This window comes from Nyctereutes procyonoides, unplaced genomic scaffold, assembly GCF_905146905.1.
Source record: "Nyctereutes procyonoides isolate TBG_1078 unplaced genomic scaffold, NYPRO_anot_genome, whole genome shotgun sequence".
NCBI lineage: Eukaryota > Metazoa > Chordata > Mammalia > Carnivora > Canidae > Nyctereutes > Nyctereutes procyonoides.
In genome coordinates this window covers 38,119,865-38,135,545 of record NW_026575047.1, presented here as the reverse complement: position 1 = coordinate 38,135,545, position 15,681 = coordinate 38,119,865, and the positions used below count along the sequence as shown (strand labels likewise).

The following is a 15,681-nucleotide window of genomic DNA, read 5'->3' as shown; positions in this document are numbered from 1 at the left end:
TGTGAGTTGTTTGATAAACTAAAAGGCCAGCATATCTACCTCAACTTTTGACCAATTCCCAGAAACAAGTTCTATAGCAGTCTTTTTCCACTTAGGTTGTCAGGCTGACCCCTTTGATCAAGCCTCATGCTAGAGATTTTCTTAGTTGCCTGACATAAATCCTGAGTATAAATTCTATTAACTAGACTCCTTAATGTAAAGCTGGAATACATCTTACCAATCTAAATAAACTGGCCAATTAAAGTAAGGGTTCCAGAGAAATGATTCTTAACCAAGAGTGGGTACCAGTCCAGAAACTCCCAAGATTGGTGGAATAGGGATTTATAGTTTGAAAGTCACATTCAATATAATAATATAATTGTATATGAGAAAGAAATAACTTGTTTTTATAGTACAAACTTGAGAAACAGCAAGATAAAACATTCTTAGCTGGTGAAGATGGAGGTTGGATAAAATAGACCTGAGAGAGAGTTTGTGAGAATGGAGAAGAGGTATGAGATTAGGTTTCTTAAAAAGAAGTAATGAATTTTGAAAGATCAAGGAAACTGTTCTACACGAAAGGTGCTTGGAGGTTCTTGATTAGATGAGTAACTGGTGTTTTGTGAGGTGGCTCTCTGCAGAAGCTGATGAACCATACTTACACTAAAGGAACATTCCCTGAAACAGTTCTATGAAGACCATTAGGCTACTTAATATAGAGATTATTGCATGACATCATACAGTGCCCTTGCAGTGAGGTCCCAGGAGAGAAATTTCTTGGTCCTTGGGTATCATTATAAGGTTTTTTGTTGTTAATTCCATTTTATGCCCATTCCATATGGCACAGAAATCACGGTTTCCCTCTTTACATTAGCGCCTAAGGAGGTGAGAATTAACACCATGGATCTCCTCCAGCAGACAGCAGAATTGTTTGATGTGTCTTGTGGGCACTAACCTCGTCTCTGATTTCATCCTTTTTTCTTCCCACACTGACTTCAACCCTAGATTCTTCAATTATTTTGTATATTATCATATAGTACTAGATGTTATCTTTGTGAGCTGCTCCAAATCCTTTTTGGAACAAATCCTTTTGGAACAATTTATTAATAAATAAATCTAAAATGGGCAAAGCCCTGTAAAAGGACTAGAAGATACACAAGGATGAACCAGAGGTTGGCTTTGTCTTACCGCCTTCAAGGAGCTGGTCAGGGTATGGGACACACATAAGACAGATCACTCTGAGGGCACTGTTAAAGAGGACACAAAGTCCAGACAACACTGTGTGGGAAGCCCTATACACTCAAGAGTTTAGCTGAGAATTAAGAAACAGTCCTTTTTCTAGCTCTCTGTGTATCTATCACTCCACTTATGGTTCTATGCGGAAGAAAACTACTTACATGTTGCCCTGGTTAAGGCACTGAGTTCCTAGCAGTTCCTTGTATCTTTGTATCCCCAGGGGCTAGCCCAAAATCTGGCACAGAGTAGATGCTCAGTAAAAGCGTCTGCTGAATAAGTTTTCAGCAGGTATAGGAGTGAGCGGGCACTCTGGACAAAGTGACCAGCATAAGTGAAGATTAGGTGTCTGTACAGTGTGACCAATGTCAAGGGTACAAGAATATGGATTCTGCTGAGAGCTGAGGCTGGAAAAAATTCTAAGGACCCAGAATGCTACACGACATCTAGAAGGCATTGTCCTTTTTTTTTTTTTCCCCTAACTCCTACATATTCTAGTCTTTAATATTTCTTGGTTACACAGAATTCCTTCTACACCCAGGCTCACCAATACTTGCGTGCAAAGGGTCATATTTGTTGTTTATTTCTAAAAGTCTATCTGATATTACTTAGTTCTAGTAAGGGAGAATTGTAACAAAAATATACCTTGCCAGGAAACAGTCTGAATAGGCTGTCCCAACTGATGGAGCATCTTGAGGAAGGTAGACAATCTACTGAGTCAGCTACAATCAGCTGGATCATTCTAGAAGCTCAATAAAATGATAAATGTTATAAGAAAGGTGTCCTCAGATGCTGAGATAATCCCACACATTGTTCTTAGGTGCTGTATGGACTTGGTAACACACTAAAGCAAATGACCAAGCAATGCATTTAAGGATCACAGAGCCTTTATTCCTTTTTCTTCTTTTAAAGATTTATTTATGAGAGAGAGAGAGAGAGAGAGAGAGAGAGAGAGAGAGAGAGAGAGAGAAAGAATCTCCAGCAGACTCCTTATTGAGTGCAGAGTCCAATGTGGGGCTCTATCTCATGACCCTGAGATCACAACCTGAGCCAAAATCAAGAGTCAGATGCTTACCCGACTGAGCTACCCAGGTACCTTTATTTTAAGCCTAGGTTCTCTGAGAAGCCTGGGGCACTCTAAGAAAAGAGACAAACACCAATACTTTTCCCATTAAGAGAATCCAGGAAAAGCCTGAGGACACACATAAAAAGGCAGAAACAGGTTTTTTAAAAAAAGATTTTATTTATTTATTTGATAGAGTGAGAGAAAACCTGAGGGGAGGGAGGGGTAGAGGGAGAGGGAGAAGCAGACTCCTGGTTGAGCATGGAGCCTGACGCAGGGCTTGATCCCAGGACCCTGAGATCATGACTTGAGTCAAAGGCAGATGCTTAATCAACTGAGCCACCCAGGCACCCCAGAAAACAGGATTAACATAAAAAATTCTAAAAATGGAACATGCTATTAAAATGAAATCACGGGAGAAAAAGTTTTCAGATTCAAATTTGGCAAGACCAAGATAATGTACTTAGTAAATACCAGGAAAGGGCAAATGAGTTTAATGATTCATATGCTCTGCCTCAGAATAACAGCTTAACAATAATTCTACTGAAGTTACTGGGGCGCCTGGGTGGCTCAGTTGGTTAAGTGTCTTGACTTCAGCTCAGGTCATGATCTGAGGGTCCTGGGATTGAGCCCTGTGTTGGGCTACCTGGTCAGTATGGAGTTTGCTTCTCCTTCTCTCTCTGCCCCTCCCCCCAATTCATTCTCCCTCCCTCCCTCCCTCTCTCTCTTTCAAATAAATAAAATCTTTTAAAAAAGAATAATGATACCCTAAGTAACTGCTTCTGGTTCCAAGCATCATCATACAGAACATTTAGTACATGCTGTTAGATGCTACTGGGACAACAGAGTACACTGCCTATAAAACAGGGCCCCTGCCTAGGAGAAGCTTGCCATTTGATGGGGGAACTTGAGGCCATATCCACAAACTTACACAAATAGCATAGGTTCCAAACGCTGAAAGATGGACAGTTACTCTGTGCAAAAAATGAGACCCAGACAAGTGGGATATAAAATGAAGATACAGGGTATACCACAGCAGTATACCACAGGGTGCTTAATGTTGGTTGAATTCAAAGTCCAAACTTCCCATGTAGGTAATACAAGATGGCCCAAAAGATGCTTCTTAAAGTAAACGGGGTACTACAATTGATTAATGAGTGGAAATGATCTCAGACACAGACTGGCAAGCTGCAGGGAAGCTGAGACATAGAAGTACCCAAGCAAAGGGAACCACTGACTGTTTCTGGAGTCAGACAATGACAATGAGATGGAATGACAGGGGTACATGTCGAGTTTGTGACTGACTACATATGGTGGGAATATGAAAGAATCTAGGTGAATACTCCTTCAAAGAAACGGTGAAATCTGGAGGGTTAGTTTGCAGGAATTGCTCTGAGCTTAAATTTAAAGAGGGGACAATCAAGTGGAAATGTCCGGAGGGAACAGAGAGACAGGAACTGGGAGTGAGGATGGGCATTTGCCAATAACCTGTAGAGACTTCCTGGTTGGGAGTGATAATGGTGGAGTCACAGTCAAGAGACAATCCCATGATCAAGTTCTTACTTGAAGTTTTATCAATCCTCATACTCTTCAATCCCCAGCACTCACAATGGGCAAGCCATCCCAACTTCCCAGTAGCCCAGCCAAATTTCAAAGAGCTTACAATTTCATTAAAACACTAAACTGAACATCTCTGGGATGCCTTGCATTCTCTATGAGCTTTTAAAACACATTTACTAAAAAAATAAAATAAAACACATTTACTGGTAAAAAACTGCCCAGCTTTAAGTCTGGTTTTAGCACTAAACCAGACAATAGAAAAACTAACAACATAAAACCTTTCTCCCAAAATAATCTTTATTTGACTAGTAGAATAATTTGAATACTTTTGAAGATTTGATTACTTCTAAAATTTAGCTGTTTCTTCCAATTGAGAGCATCCAGCAAAGGAGAAAAAACAAAACGGGGTGTGAAAATATGCAAATGAGGAAAATACTTAATGGTTTAACTGTGTCAGTATATACAGAGGAGAAATCTGGATGGCTGAGGATACAAGTATAACTCAGGCAAGTGAGGATGACAAAGAAGCCCAGGATCCCAGCCTTGAGCAGCAAAGCACACTACTTCTCCAGAGTAGTCCTAGAAAGGTTGCTACCAAAACAGAGCCAGGACAGTTAGGCCAAGCAGTTAACCCCATCCTCTGCAGGTGATAAGGAGGGAAAACATGGAGAGGGTAGCAATTTTCTGCCATTTTACGAATGGGGGACTGCTTCCATGCTCTCCATGGCTCATGAGGAAACATAAGTATAATACAAGCCTCCCGGGCAGGTTCAAAGAAGCACTTGTTAGCACTGATGTGCCAAGTTTCATACTCAGTTGAGATCATTAAGAGCCCGATCCAAAATTTAAAGGCTAAAGCCTAGTTAATGAATTTTGGATGGCACTATTCTCTATAAGGGAGCGCTTCAGAAGATTAACTGTTCTTAATTGTAAATTGTCTCCATCGTTTAATGCTGATTCTATTACCATTAAAGCATGGATTGATCTCCACCTCAGCTGATCTACCTCAGCTGAACAAATAATAGAAACTGCTCATCTAGTCCAACACAGAAAATTTGCTTACTTTCAGATTTCACAATACAAGAAGAGAACAAAAGAATTAAGAATATTCTGTACTTAAAACACAGTGGCTTACCCTACACTGGCCATTTTCCTAACTGCCTCAAATTAGAGGAAGAGAGACACAACTGGGCTCTGCATTCACTACTTTAAGCCTTCTTTAAGTCTGTATGAGAGAAAAGTGAAGTCAGGCACTTAAGAGAACAGCCTCAGGCAAATAAGGGTTTTTAAAAAACAAGTAGCACCCTAGCCCTCCAGCACCTTCCTCCTGCTTCCTCCAGATGCTGAAACACACTGCAGTGTAGAAAGGGCTGAGAGTGTCTCAGGTGCAGAAAAGAATGGAGCCTTTACAGCACAGCCAGATTTTCTGAACCTTTCAGCAACATTAACTCGTTTCTACACATCTGAGTCACACCCTAATGAAGAATCAATTTTATAGCTAAGAGATTTCCTATGAATGCCAATGGCTACTTTTGCTCTACAAAAACAAATAAACAAACACCACTTGTTAGTGTTAGGACAACCTTCTTAGCTGAAGGATGGCTCACATTAAAGCCTTTATCTCCCCAAAGGGTGCTAAGAGCCAGCGGAGGAAGGCAAAGCTTTCCCGACAAACACAAGTCAGGGATAAGGGGTTCAATGTGCAAAGTCTTTTATTTAAAATTTGAAAAGTTAAGACTTACGACCACCTCAGCATATGCCATTCCCATTTTATAAAGAGGAATGACGGTTTCAAACTCGTGCAGAGCTGCATTTTCATTTACAGAACTCTGTAGGCACTTTAGAAGTGAAGCTTGGCTTCAAAATACAAACACTGGGGGCTTTGGCTCAACCTTTTAATATAAAAAATTCACTGATGTACAAAAATGTGAAAGTGTGACAATGACAACATATGAAATCCTGTGATTGAGAGTCCCCTCGGGTGCGCGCCTTGGTGCACCCGCCCACACAGACCCTGGCGTGGAAAGAGAAACTAATGCAAACCATTGCTACCAAGAAGCGCCAACATGTACGTTCTGCACTCCACCAATCATAGACCAATATCTACTCCAAACAGTCAGGAACGAAAAGTACGGCATCTTCCAGGAACGGCAAGGTAGACTTCTTACTCACGATGGACCAGCACGAATAAACCCAGCAAGAAGAGGACGGCATACTAGAAGATAAACACAGAACACAAGTCAGGGAAGCTTTTAGAAGTCTCCACGTCTTCAGAGTTCGGTCATGAGCTGGCCTTTGTGACCATGACAAATCACTAAACCATCCCATTAGTCTGTAATCCATTTAATAGTTTCCAGACGTAAGCCAAAGAAGACATGTTTAAGGAAATGTATCGTAGAGGCTCTTACCTTAAATTTCGGATAGTCATTCATGAGGATCGTCACAATTCCAATATAAGGAACAAATCTAAACAAATGAGCAAACAGAAAACTGGTCATCACAGAACTTCCTCGGTAGCCGGTCTCATTTACCGAATGCTCTTGGTATCTTCCACAGAAAAACTCATGTTCAGTTCACAGAGTCCATTTGTACAGACTGTCCCATTGGATCCTTTCAACAAGTCATGTGACAGGGAAGTTAGGAAAAGCACCATTTTACAGATGAGGAAACAGAGGCCTCTGCCTGAGGTGTGTGGCTGCGTTGCAGGAGAACCAGGACTGGACCCAAGGTCTCGGGCTTCCAGGTGGGGGACTCTAAATTGTGGACTCAGTGCTAGGGGAGGGGTTTGTTGTCATAACCTTCCCGGAGCGGTCAGCCTGGCTGGGGCAACAAGGCAAACAAGGCCACATCATTACAAGGTACTTCATGTTAAGTGTCCAAAAAGTGAGTGTAACAGCTCATTACAGTACTTAAGATTTCACCACCCTCTCATTTGTTAACCACTTGTAATCTAGCTTGCGCTCCTAATCCCAAAAACTCTTCCAGAACAGTTTAAATTGCTTTATGCAGTAGACTAGGCTCACCTCCCGTCTTCCTTTTCATCTCTGCAGAATTTGACTTTGAGGACCACAAGCTTCCCTTGAAATCCCTTCCTCTTTGGTTTCAACACACAACAAATCTATTTCTCCACCTACACCTCTTGGCTGCTATCCCTTTGTGTTTTTTCACTAGCTCTTTCTTTCTCCTTGCCCCTAAAATTTAAACCTTCCCCCTTTTAAAAGATTTTATTTATTTATTCATGACAGACAGAGAGAGACAGAGAGACAGAGAGGCAGAGACACAGGCAGAGGGAGAAGCAGGCTCCATACATGCAGGGAGCGCCAATGTGGGACGTGATCCCAGGTCTCCAGGATCACACCCCAAGCCGAAGTCGGCGCTAAACCGCTGAGCCACCAGGGCTGCCCTAAAATTTATCCCCTTAAACTATTAAAACCACCTGTTAAATACTCTCATAGACCCGATATATTTCCTGTGGAGCCTTGGGCACATTTTAAATTTACATAATTAGTTGCACAACCAGCTGTATGTGTCTGTCTCTCCTACTCGACTCTTAAGATGTATAAGGGCAAAGATGATGCCAGTCTCGTTCTCCACTGTATTGTCAAGGCCAAATGTAACTCCTGGACACAGTAGGCATCTAGTAAACACTGCCTGAGTGAATGTCTGAATGTCCAGGCCTCTTTCTTTTCCTTTCCCTTGGAGATCTCATTTGCCCCAGGACTTTGCTTCTTCCCTCAAGAGAAAATACTCCTCAACCGCCTAAGAATTCAGGGGTGAAAGGAAAGGTTAGCCGGGTCCCGTCACTGTGGGAGGAAATGGTAGTTAGCAAACTCACAACTTTGTTCTTTCTCCTCCTCTTTTACTGCTGACTCTAGAGCAGGCCAGGCCCAATGATACTGACCTAGAGTTTGTCCTGGAGAACGGAGGTTGGGCTAAGGTGGAGACTGAACTTTGCATACTTTAAAATAGCCCAGATGTTTCTATTCAGGGCATCTTCAACCTGTGCAACGTGCCAAAGGTGAACAAACAGAAATCACCTCCCACATAACACCCCCACCATTGAAGCTCAGGCAAGCTTGAAAAACAGAAATTTTGTCTTTGGTGTACTTCCTTCCTTTGAAGAACTTCTCTTACTTCCTGTCTCCTGTCCTCACCCCATCCTGCCCCTCTCCCTTCTGGTGGCATTACTGGACCCCTCTCTCTCCTCATCTTCAAACTTCCATTCTGTAAGTTGATGTTTCCTAAAACCAAGCCTCCTTTGTCAGAAACACTTGGATAGCCTGTTAAAAATGCAGACTACTGTGTCTTCCCCAGATTTACTGAGTCAGAGGATCTGTGGAAGTGGGGCCCAAATAATGCTTCTGCACACTACAGCACCAGAAGCTCAGCTCTAGCTAGTGAGATGCCTGGAATAGGCATGTGGTGGCGAATAATATCCCCTCCTAAGGCCCATGTTTTAGTTTAAACCCCTGGAACCTCTAAGAGCTGAAAAGTAACAGTCCCTGCAAAATGGCATAGCTAAGCTCTAGGAGGGTAGACAAAGGTTTTCTGTGTATGTGGTTTTTTTTTTTTTAAGATTTTATTTGTTTATTCATGAGAGACACACACACACAGAGAGGCAGAGACACAGGCAGAAGGAGAAGCGGGCTCCATGCAGGGAGCCAGACTATGGACTCGATCCCGGGTCTCCAGGACCACGCCCTAGGCCGAAGGCGGCGTTAAACCACTGGGCCACCGGGGCTGCCCCGGTTTTCTGTGTTTTTAATATGTATTTTTTTCTTTGTAATGCAGTAACGGTTATAACTGCTGTCTCATAAGATCTTCATCAGAACAATGGCTTTCAATGAACTCATCTAATTTAAGAAGGTGGAGGCAGATGCCTCACAGTAACATGCAGACTAAAAGCTATAAAAGCATCTGTGATTTCTACTAAAACAGTATCAGGCTGCTGATTCTGGTCTGATGATCAACCAGCAGCCATTGTCATAGAGACTTTTGCCGTTCCCTCCACGCAGTTTCTATGCTCAGAGAACCTTTAGCTCCCAGATCACACAGCCTGCCTATGAGTTCTCCATGGAAACATTTTTCCCTCTACGGTTGGTTTTTCCTCGCCCCACCATGAGAGAAATGGAAGCAACTTGGTCTTTAGGAGTAATGTAAGCAAAAAATATGACAGGCAGTCCGAAGTCAAAGAAAAGATTTGATTGCTTGTCATTGCTTCCCTCCATGGACAGAGCAGGAAAGGGCTGCTAGGCAAGTACATAATGCTGCTGCCATCAGTTATCTTAAATTCTTATCAGTGCACTCTTTCCTGCTCTGCTTGGAGAGACTTTGCTAGCGCAGAGTTGATAATAAGCAGAAGAAGGCTGCAAAGAAGTAAAACATGCCACCCACAAAGTCATCTCTGACAGCAGCCTGTGCCAAGTTAACATCTAGAAGGTAGAATATGGAGAAATACATGCCCCTGGGAGGCACTGGTGAGGAAGGACCCTCAGATGGAAAAACTACTTGCTGATATTTGTAGAAAATAATTTTGTCAGATGTCAAAGGAGCCTCTATCTGGGAGTCTAGAACATGGCAGCTAACTGAAAAAAGGGGTCATTGTTTCTACTCCAGAATGATCTGTTTCAAGTTAAGTAAAAGGTACATTTCAAAAGCCTCATCCCAGGGGCGCCTGGGTGGTTCAGTGGGGTAAGTGTCTGCCTTTTGCTCAGGTCATGATCCCAGGCACCTGGGATTAAGCCCCCCATGTCGGGCTTCCTGCTCAGCGAGGAGCCTGCTTCTCCCTGCTGCTCCCCCGGCTTGTGCTTTCTCTGTCAAATAAAGAAGTAAAATCTTAAAAAAAAAAAAAAAAAAAAGGATAAATAATAAAAGCCTCATCCTTAAAACTGGTTTCAGTCGACAGAGAGCTCAATTACTCTGCTTCTTCCTTCTCCTTTACATCTCTTTCCATTGTCGATATTCTCCATTCCCGACCTCCAGCCTGTCTCTCACCCTTTCCTCCTCTTGCTCCTGCTCTTCTTTCACTAACAGCTTCTCCTCTGTTTTCAACCTCCTCAAATGAGAAAGAATCTCCCATATTAAATACTTAGTTGGTTCAGTATTAGTTTCATTTTCTAAAATTGTTTTTATTATATGCTGTAACATGAAAACATGATGCTAGGTGAAAGAAACCAGACATAAATTAAGACTACGTATTGTAAGATTCGGTTTATATAAAATGTCCAGAACAGGCAACCCATAGAGACAGAAAGTAGATGAGTGGTTGCCAGGAGCTGCAGGGAAAAGGGGATGGGGAGTGACTGCAAATGAGAATGGAGTTTTCTTTCTGGGGTGTGGACATGTTCTGAAATTAGTGCTGACGGCTATGTAACCTTGTGGATATAATAAAACCCACTGAATTGTATACTTCTAAATGGTGAATTGTATCTCCTAGCATATATGAATGATATTTCAATAAAATTATTTAACTTGTTTTTATTTAGGGCCTTAGGCTTCAGTGCAAAATTTTTTAGTGTGCAACTATCTGGAAAAAAATTTTGTTTTTATTGTGTAAAGACACAAAAGCTATTCTAAAGGTCTGGGTATAGTCTGACTTTGAACAAAAAGACTCAAGGAGACTGACAAGTCTGAATAACACATTAGCAGTATCTTAGGAGCTGTGGGAGATGGGAGTGTGATTTCTCAGAAGCACTGATGATCTAGTTTGTATTATAACAGTATGTTTCAGGCGCCTGGCTGGCTCAGTTGGTGGAGCATGTGACTCTTGATCTCAGGGTTCTGAGTTCAAGCCCCATGTTGGGTGTTGAGATTACTTAAAAATAAATAAAAATCTTAAGGAAAAAAAAAAGTATGTTTACCTCCAACACAGGAAATGAAGTTCCTCTGAACTGGAGGCATGCACACAAACAGCTTTAAAAGAGACAAAACACACTGGGGCTTTCTCTGCTCCAATCTCTCTGACCCCAAAACAGCATCTCTTATGCTATAACTGAGGCAGCTTTCACTTAGTACCTCACACTGACTTATCTGTGGAAAGAGAATGCTTCAGTGTGGTGGCCTGATCTCTAGTAGAATCACTCTGAATCCAGTGTTTACAGAAGGAGCAGATGTTCTGATAGGGTAAAAAGCCCCATGTGGCTTCTAAATAGCAAGAACCAGAACCTATCCACTTTCAGAAGTGTTACACCAATAATTCTGGTGTGATGGCTGTTAAGAGGTAGGCTCCGGGGTCAGCCAGCCACTTATCATCATCAGCGTGGCCTTAGATAAGGAACCTAACCTGTCTGTGTTTCCTCATCTGTAGAATGGAAATATTAGGGTTGTTCTGTGGTTAAAATGAAGTAATACTTGTAAAGAATTTAGAATGAGTCTCTGGCACATAGTAAGCCCTGATAAATGTGAGTTATTGTTAATACTATTAATAACAAAAAGGTAGTAACAATTCCATACATCCTCATATCAGTAACTTACAATTCCTGTCCTCCACTGATCTGTTCTCCTGATAAAATCTGAAATAAATAGGCTTAATATAACTTTTAAATTTCATTTGACCTCAATGATTTTAAGACTAGAAATAAAGCAGTATGAAATAAACATGATAAAATTAATTTAGATGAATACTTTAAGTTGCTGACTCAGTAACTACCTAAGAAATATGATTTCAGGAAGCAGGATCAATACTGCTCTGGACCCTCACCCTCCACCCCGAAACTAGCAAGGTTTACAAGAAGGTGCCCAATGACATTTCTTGAATTAAATAAACGAATTTTTAAAATTGTCACTCCAATTCATCATCTCATCACTAATATGCTACTCTTTTCCTGCACCCCATTACTTCCCCTCTGGAGCAGTAGACCTCAAGTTTTAGATGCCTTTTAAGAAGCATACTTTTTTCAAAGGACACAAGGTGATTTGGTAGAACCATGACCAACACATTCTATTCAATTGCATGTGATCAGATGATATGACAGAGGGCCACGTTTCAGGTGACACGGAAAGCTCAGTAAATGCTCCCCTTTATGCTTACCCCCTTGCTCTCCCCACGACATCCTTCTTCTCTAGCCAGTGTTGTCCTTGTTTATAGAGGCCTCGGTCATCAACGGCATTATTATCTCCTTTGGTCAAAAACTTGATATGTCCATTTTGCCTTAAAAGGGTAAGGGGAAAAAAAGAGTAAGAGACAGTCAAGTTATCAAATATCTTCATGCCATCTGCAAGCACAAAATTTGGTTTTCTTAACCAAAAATGCTGTGGAACTGTAATATTTTATCATCATTCCTACTATCAAAATAATTATCTATTTAGCTAAAAGGATGTTCATAGCTGTGTTTGTAACTAGGGAAAAACTGGAAACATGCTGAAAGTCTAAATATGTAAGCACTGAAGACAATGTTATAATAGAATAGTTAATGACACTGGAAGATGATAAACATTTTATTAAGTGAAGAAAAGATTACAGAATAGTATATACAGTATAATCTCATTTTTATATTAAGTTAAACACAAACCACCAATTTTCTATAAATACAAAAAGGAAAGGAATATATTAAACTAACCCCACAGGATATAATCTGCAACAAATACTAGGGAAATTAGAGAATAACCTACTTTTTTCAACCAACAAGTTGTGAGGAACAAAGAAAGTTGGAGAAAGAATTTACAGGTTAAATAAAAGAGACTATAAAAGCCTTATCAACCAACTGCAACCAAGGACCTTATGTGAATCTAGATTCAAACAAACTGTTAAAAAGAGAAAAAAAAAAGCTTATGATACAATTGGGAATTTGAACAAAGATTGGAAACATTGGAAACATAATGATACAAAGGTATGGTTGTTCTTTGGGGGGTATAACCATGCTAAATGTAGTTATGTTTTTTAAAAGCTCATTGCTTATGCTATACAGATATTTACTAAAATTTTTACATAGGACATGACATGATATCTAGGATTTGATCCATATAATACAGGAAGGAGAGTGGAAAGAGGTGGTAATATAAGTGGGGCAGAACTGGCCATAGATTAATAATTATTGGGACTGGATGACAGTACATGGGATTTCATCATACAGTTTTGTATACTTCTGAGCATGTTAGAAATTCTCCATGTTTATTTATTTATTTATATTTTATTTTTAAGTAGGCCAACATGGGGCTTGACATGACCCTGAGATTATGAGTTGCAGGCTCCACTAGCTAATAAGCCAGCCAAGTGCCTCAGAAATTCTCCATATTTAAAAACTAAAATGAAAGAAAAAATAAGAGTAAAAAAGATCTGAAGTGATAGACCAAGGTATAACAGTAGCTATCTACAGCTTTCTTCAGCTTCTAATTTTTTTCTCCAAAAAATATACATTGCTTTTATGAGCCAGGGTTTATAGGAAAAGCATTTTACATGATCAGGAAATTATTAGTTTAATTCTGCTAAAGAACAGGAGGTTTCTAGGAATTTTAAAATTTAACTGAAGGCAAAGTATAGTTTTTTACAGTTTGATAAAGACTATCTTAAAACTGATTCAAGTTGAGTGTGGGTTAACTACCATATCAGAAGAAAATTAGCCTCTGACTCCTACTGACTAATATCTTCTTAGATCCTAAGCCAGAAACTGGCTCACCAAACACTAAATGTGCAGATGAAACTAAATTGGAAGGTGTTGCAAACACTAAAAACACTTAAGTGCAAACAGTCACATTAAAAATGAGATTCCAGTTAGAAAAAATGCAAATATATACAGAGAAAAATAATCCTTAGCTGACGACTCAGTGAGGAAGTGTCTAAAAAGTTCTGGAGTGAAAGAGGGCAGGTGCCAAGGGGAGCCAGCTGCAAGAGTGCAAGTCAGGGGCACAGGCACGGAGAGTCTACTCAGCCATGAAAACAACAGCAAGCCCAGAAAAGTAACATCAAATTTGAGGAAAGGGAAATGGGGGAACAGAAACGTTCCCCAGGACAGGACAGGGACACTACAGGAGACTGGGACTCTCCTCAAAGACTCCATTTGCAGACAAAACACACCAGCATACCCGAGTTCCCTGCCCTGGGATGGTACTGGGAGAGACTGCTAGAGCTGTGGTAGAAAGTGCAGGTAGGTCTCTATCCACCCAGAGGCAATGGTGGCAGTGGCTCCTGCTCAACCCACTGTCCAGATCCATCCCAGCACTCCCCACTCCAGAGGCCCCAAAGGCTAACTGGTGACACACTTACACAGGGCCTTCCCTGGATGCCATATGGACCAAATATTTAATATGATCAATCTCCAAGGAGCTCGACGTGCTTGCAGCTTAATTCAACCATCATAATACTGTGATATTAGGCGGGAAGAATTAATCACTTTCTATATAAGAAAAAGTAAGACCCTAAAAAGCCAAGTGGGCACAAAACAATCTATCTCTCTGCACAGAAAAAGCAAAGCTAAGGATTAAGTCATCCCAATGGCAAAATTTCTCCTTCCAAACAATTGACCATGTGCCAGTATTCATCAGCATCAAACTATAATACCTTATATACTAAGCTCAACTTGGAAAATGTGTATCAGAGTAGGCTATAAAATAAGACAAAGTACAAATTTATATGAGTGTGTGTGTGTGTGGGGGGGGGGACCTGAGTGGCTCAGTGGTGGAGAGTCTGCCTTTGGCTCAGGTCATGATCCCAGGGTCCTAGGATTGAGTCCCACATCGGGCTTCCTGCAGGGAGCCTGCTTCTCCCTCAGCCTATGTCTCTGCCTCTCTCTGTGTCTCTCATAAATAAAATAAAATAAAATAAAATAAAATAAATAAAATAAAATAATAAAATAAAATAAAATAAAATAAATAAAATAAAATAATAAAATAAAATAAAATAAAATAAAATAAAATAAAATAAAATAAAATAAAATAAATGTATATGTGGGGGAAAACGTAAGCATGAAGAGCAGATGACTAGCAGGCTAATATGCAGAACTACCCAAGAGAATCAAGTCAACTGATAATATTCAAAATGATGTCTCTCAAATGAAAACACAGACAACGCTATATGCTAGTTCTTTCCTGACTCATTTTTGTTGGAAGAAAATGGAAAATGAGAGTAGGTGGGGGGAGAGGACACAAAGAAGATGTTTCGCCACCTGCCAGAGCATGGGTAACCCTGACTGCGGACATGTCTCACAGCCCTATTGTATGAGCCAGGAGCAAGAATTCCCCATTTTTTACTCACTTAAAAACACAGTAACTTCAATAAATGTGGGAGAAGGTTGAGTCTTTTGAAAACACTACCGATCACTTTTTCCCCATGTACTATATACTCCTCCAAATGACCTATTACAAATACTGGAAGTTTCTTAATGTCCCTTACAAGAGCATTTTGCCTGAGCTCAACAGTGCACTAGAGCTACATCCTGGATTACGTCTGCTTTCCCACTGCCTGGTCAGACAGTTCAGTGTGTGGCGTTAGTGTCCTCTAGAGAACAGGTAGTAAGAGGTCATGACCATACTAGGCAGAAAGAGCAGATTCAGATTCATGGGCCTATTATCAATATATTTTTAAGCAGTGCCTGGCAAGCTGATCTTTTAGTTCAGGGATTCTTTGCATATGTGGCAATACCAGGTACCCTCTACCATATGTTCATGAGATACACATGTTACCAAAATTGTATTGAGTAGATCCCAGTGTTGTACAGGAAAGAAAATGTCTATTTATGAAACAGAGAGAATTACCCAAAATTTAACATTCTCTCTGGGTGTTAAGGTTGCATATGGTGTTATTTGCTGTTATTTCCCAATTTTATACAGTATCTTATTCTATGCTATATAATAAGAATGTTCACAAGATGGAGAGTCAATATATGAAAAAAGAAGGCATGGTACGTAAGCAG

The 15,681-nt window shown here is 40.6% G+C and overlaps 1 protein-coding gene across 2 annotated transcripts in view; it reads right to left on the bottom strand.

Annotated features, from left to right (window-relative positions):
- Positions 1 to 5,529: 5,529 nt before the first annotated feature.
- SEC11A (SEC11 homolog A, signal peptidase complex subunit) overlaps positions 5,530 to 15,681 on the bottom strand; it is a 40,486-nt gene continuing 30,334 nt past the window's right edge. For both annotated transcript variants that reach the window (XM_055326747.1, XM_055326745.1), the window contains 3 exons: positions 11,865 to 11,984; positions 6,244 to 6,301; positions 5,530 to 6,050 (listed from right to left, as the gene is read on the bottom strand). In XM_055326747.1, coding sequence (XP_055182722.1) covers positions 6,000 to 6,050; positions 6,244 to 6,301; positions 11,865 to 11,984 — 229 coding nt within the window. In that variant the 3' untranslated portion in view covers positions 5,530 to 5,999. The remainder of the gene's footprint in view (positions 6,051 to 6,243; positions 6,302 to 11,864; positions 11,985 to 15,681) is intronic.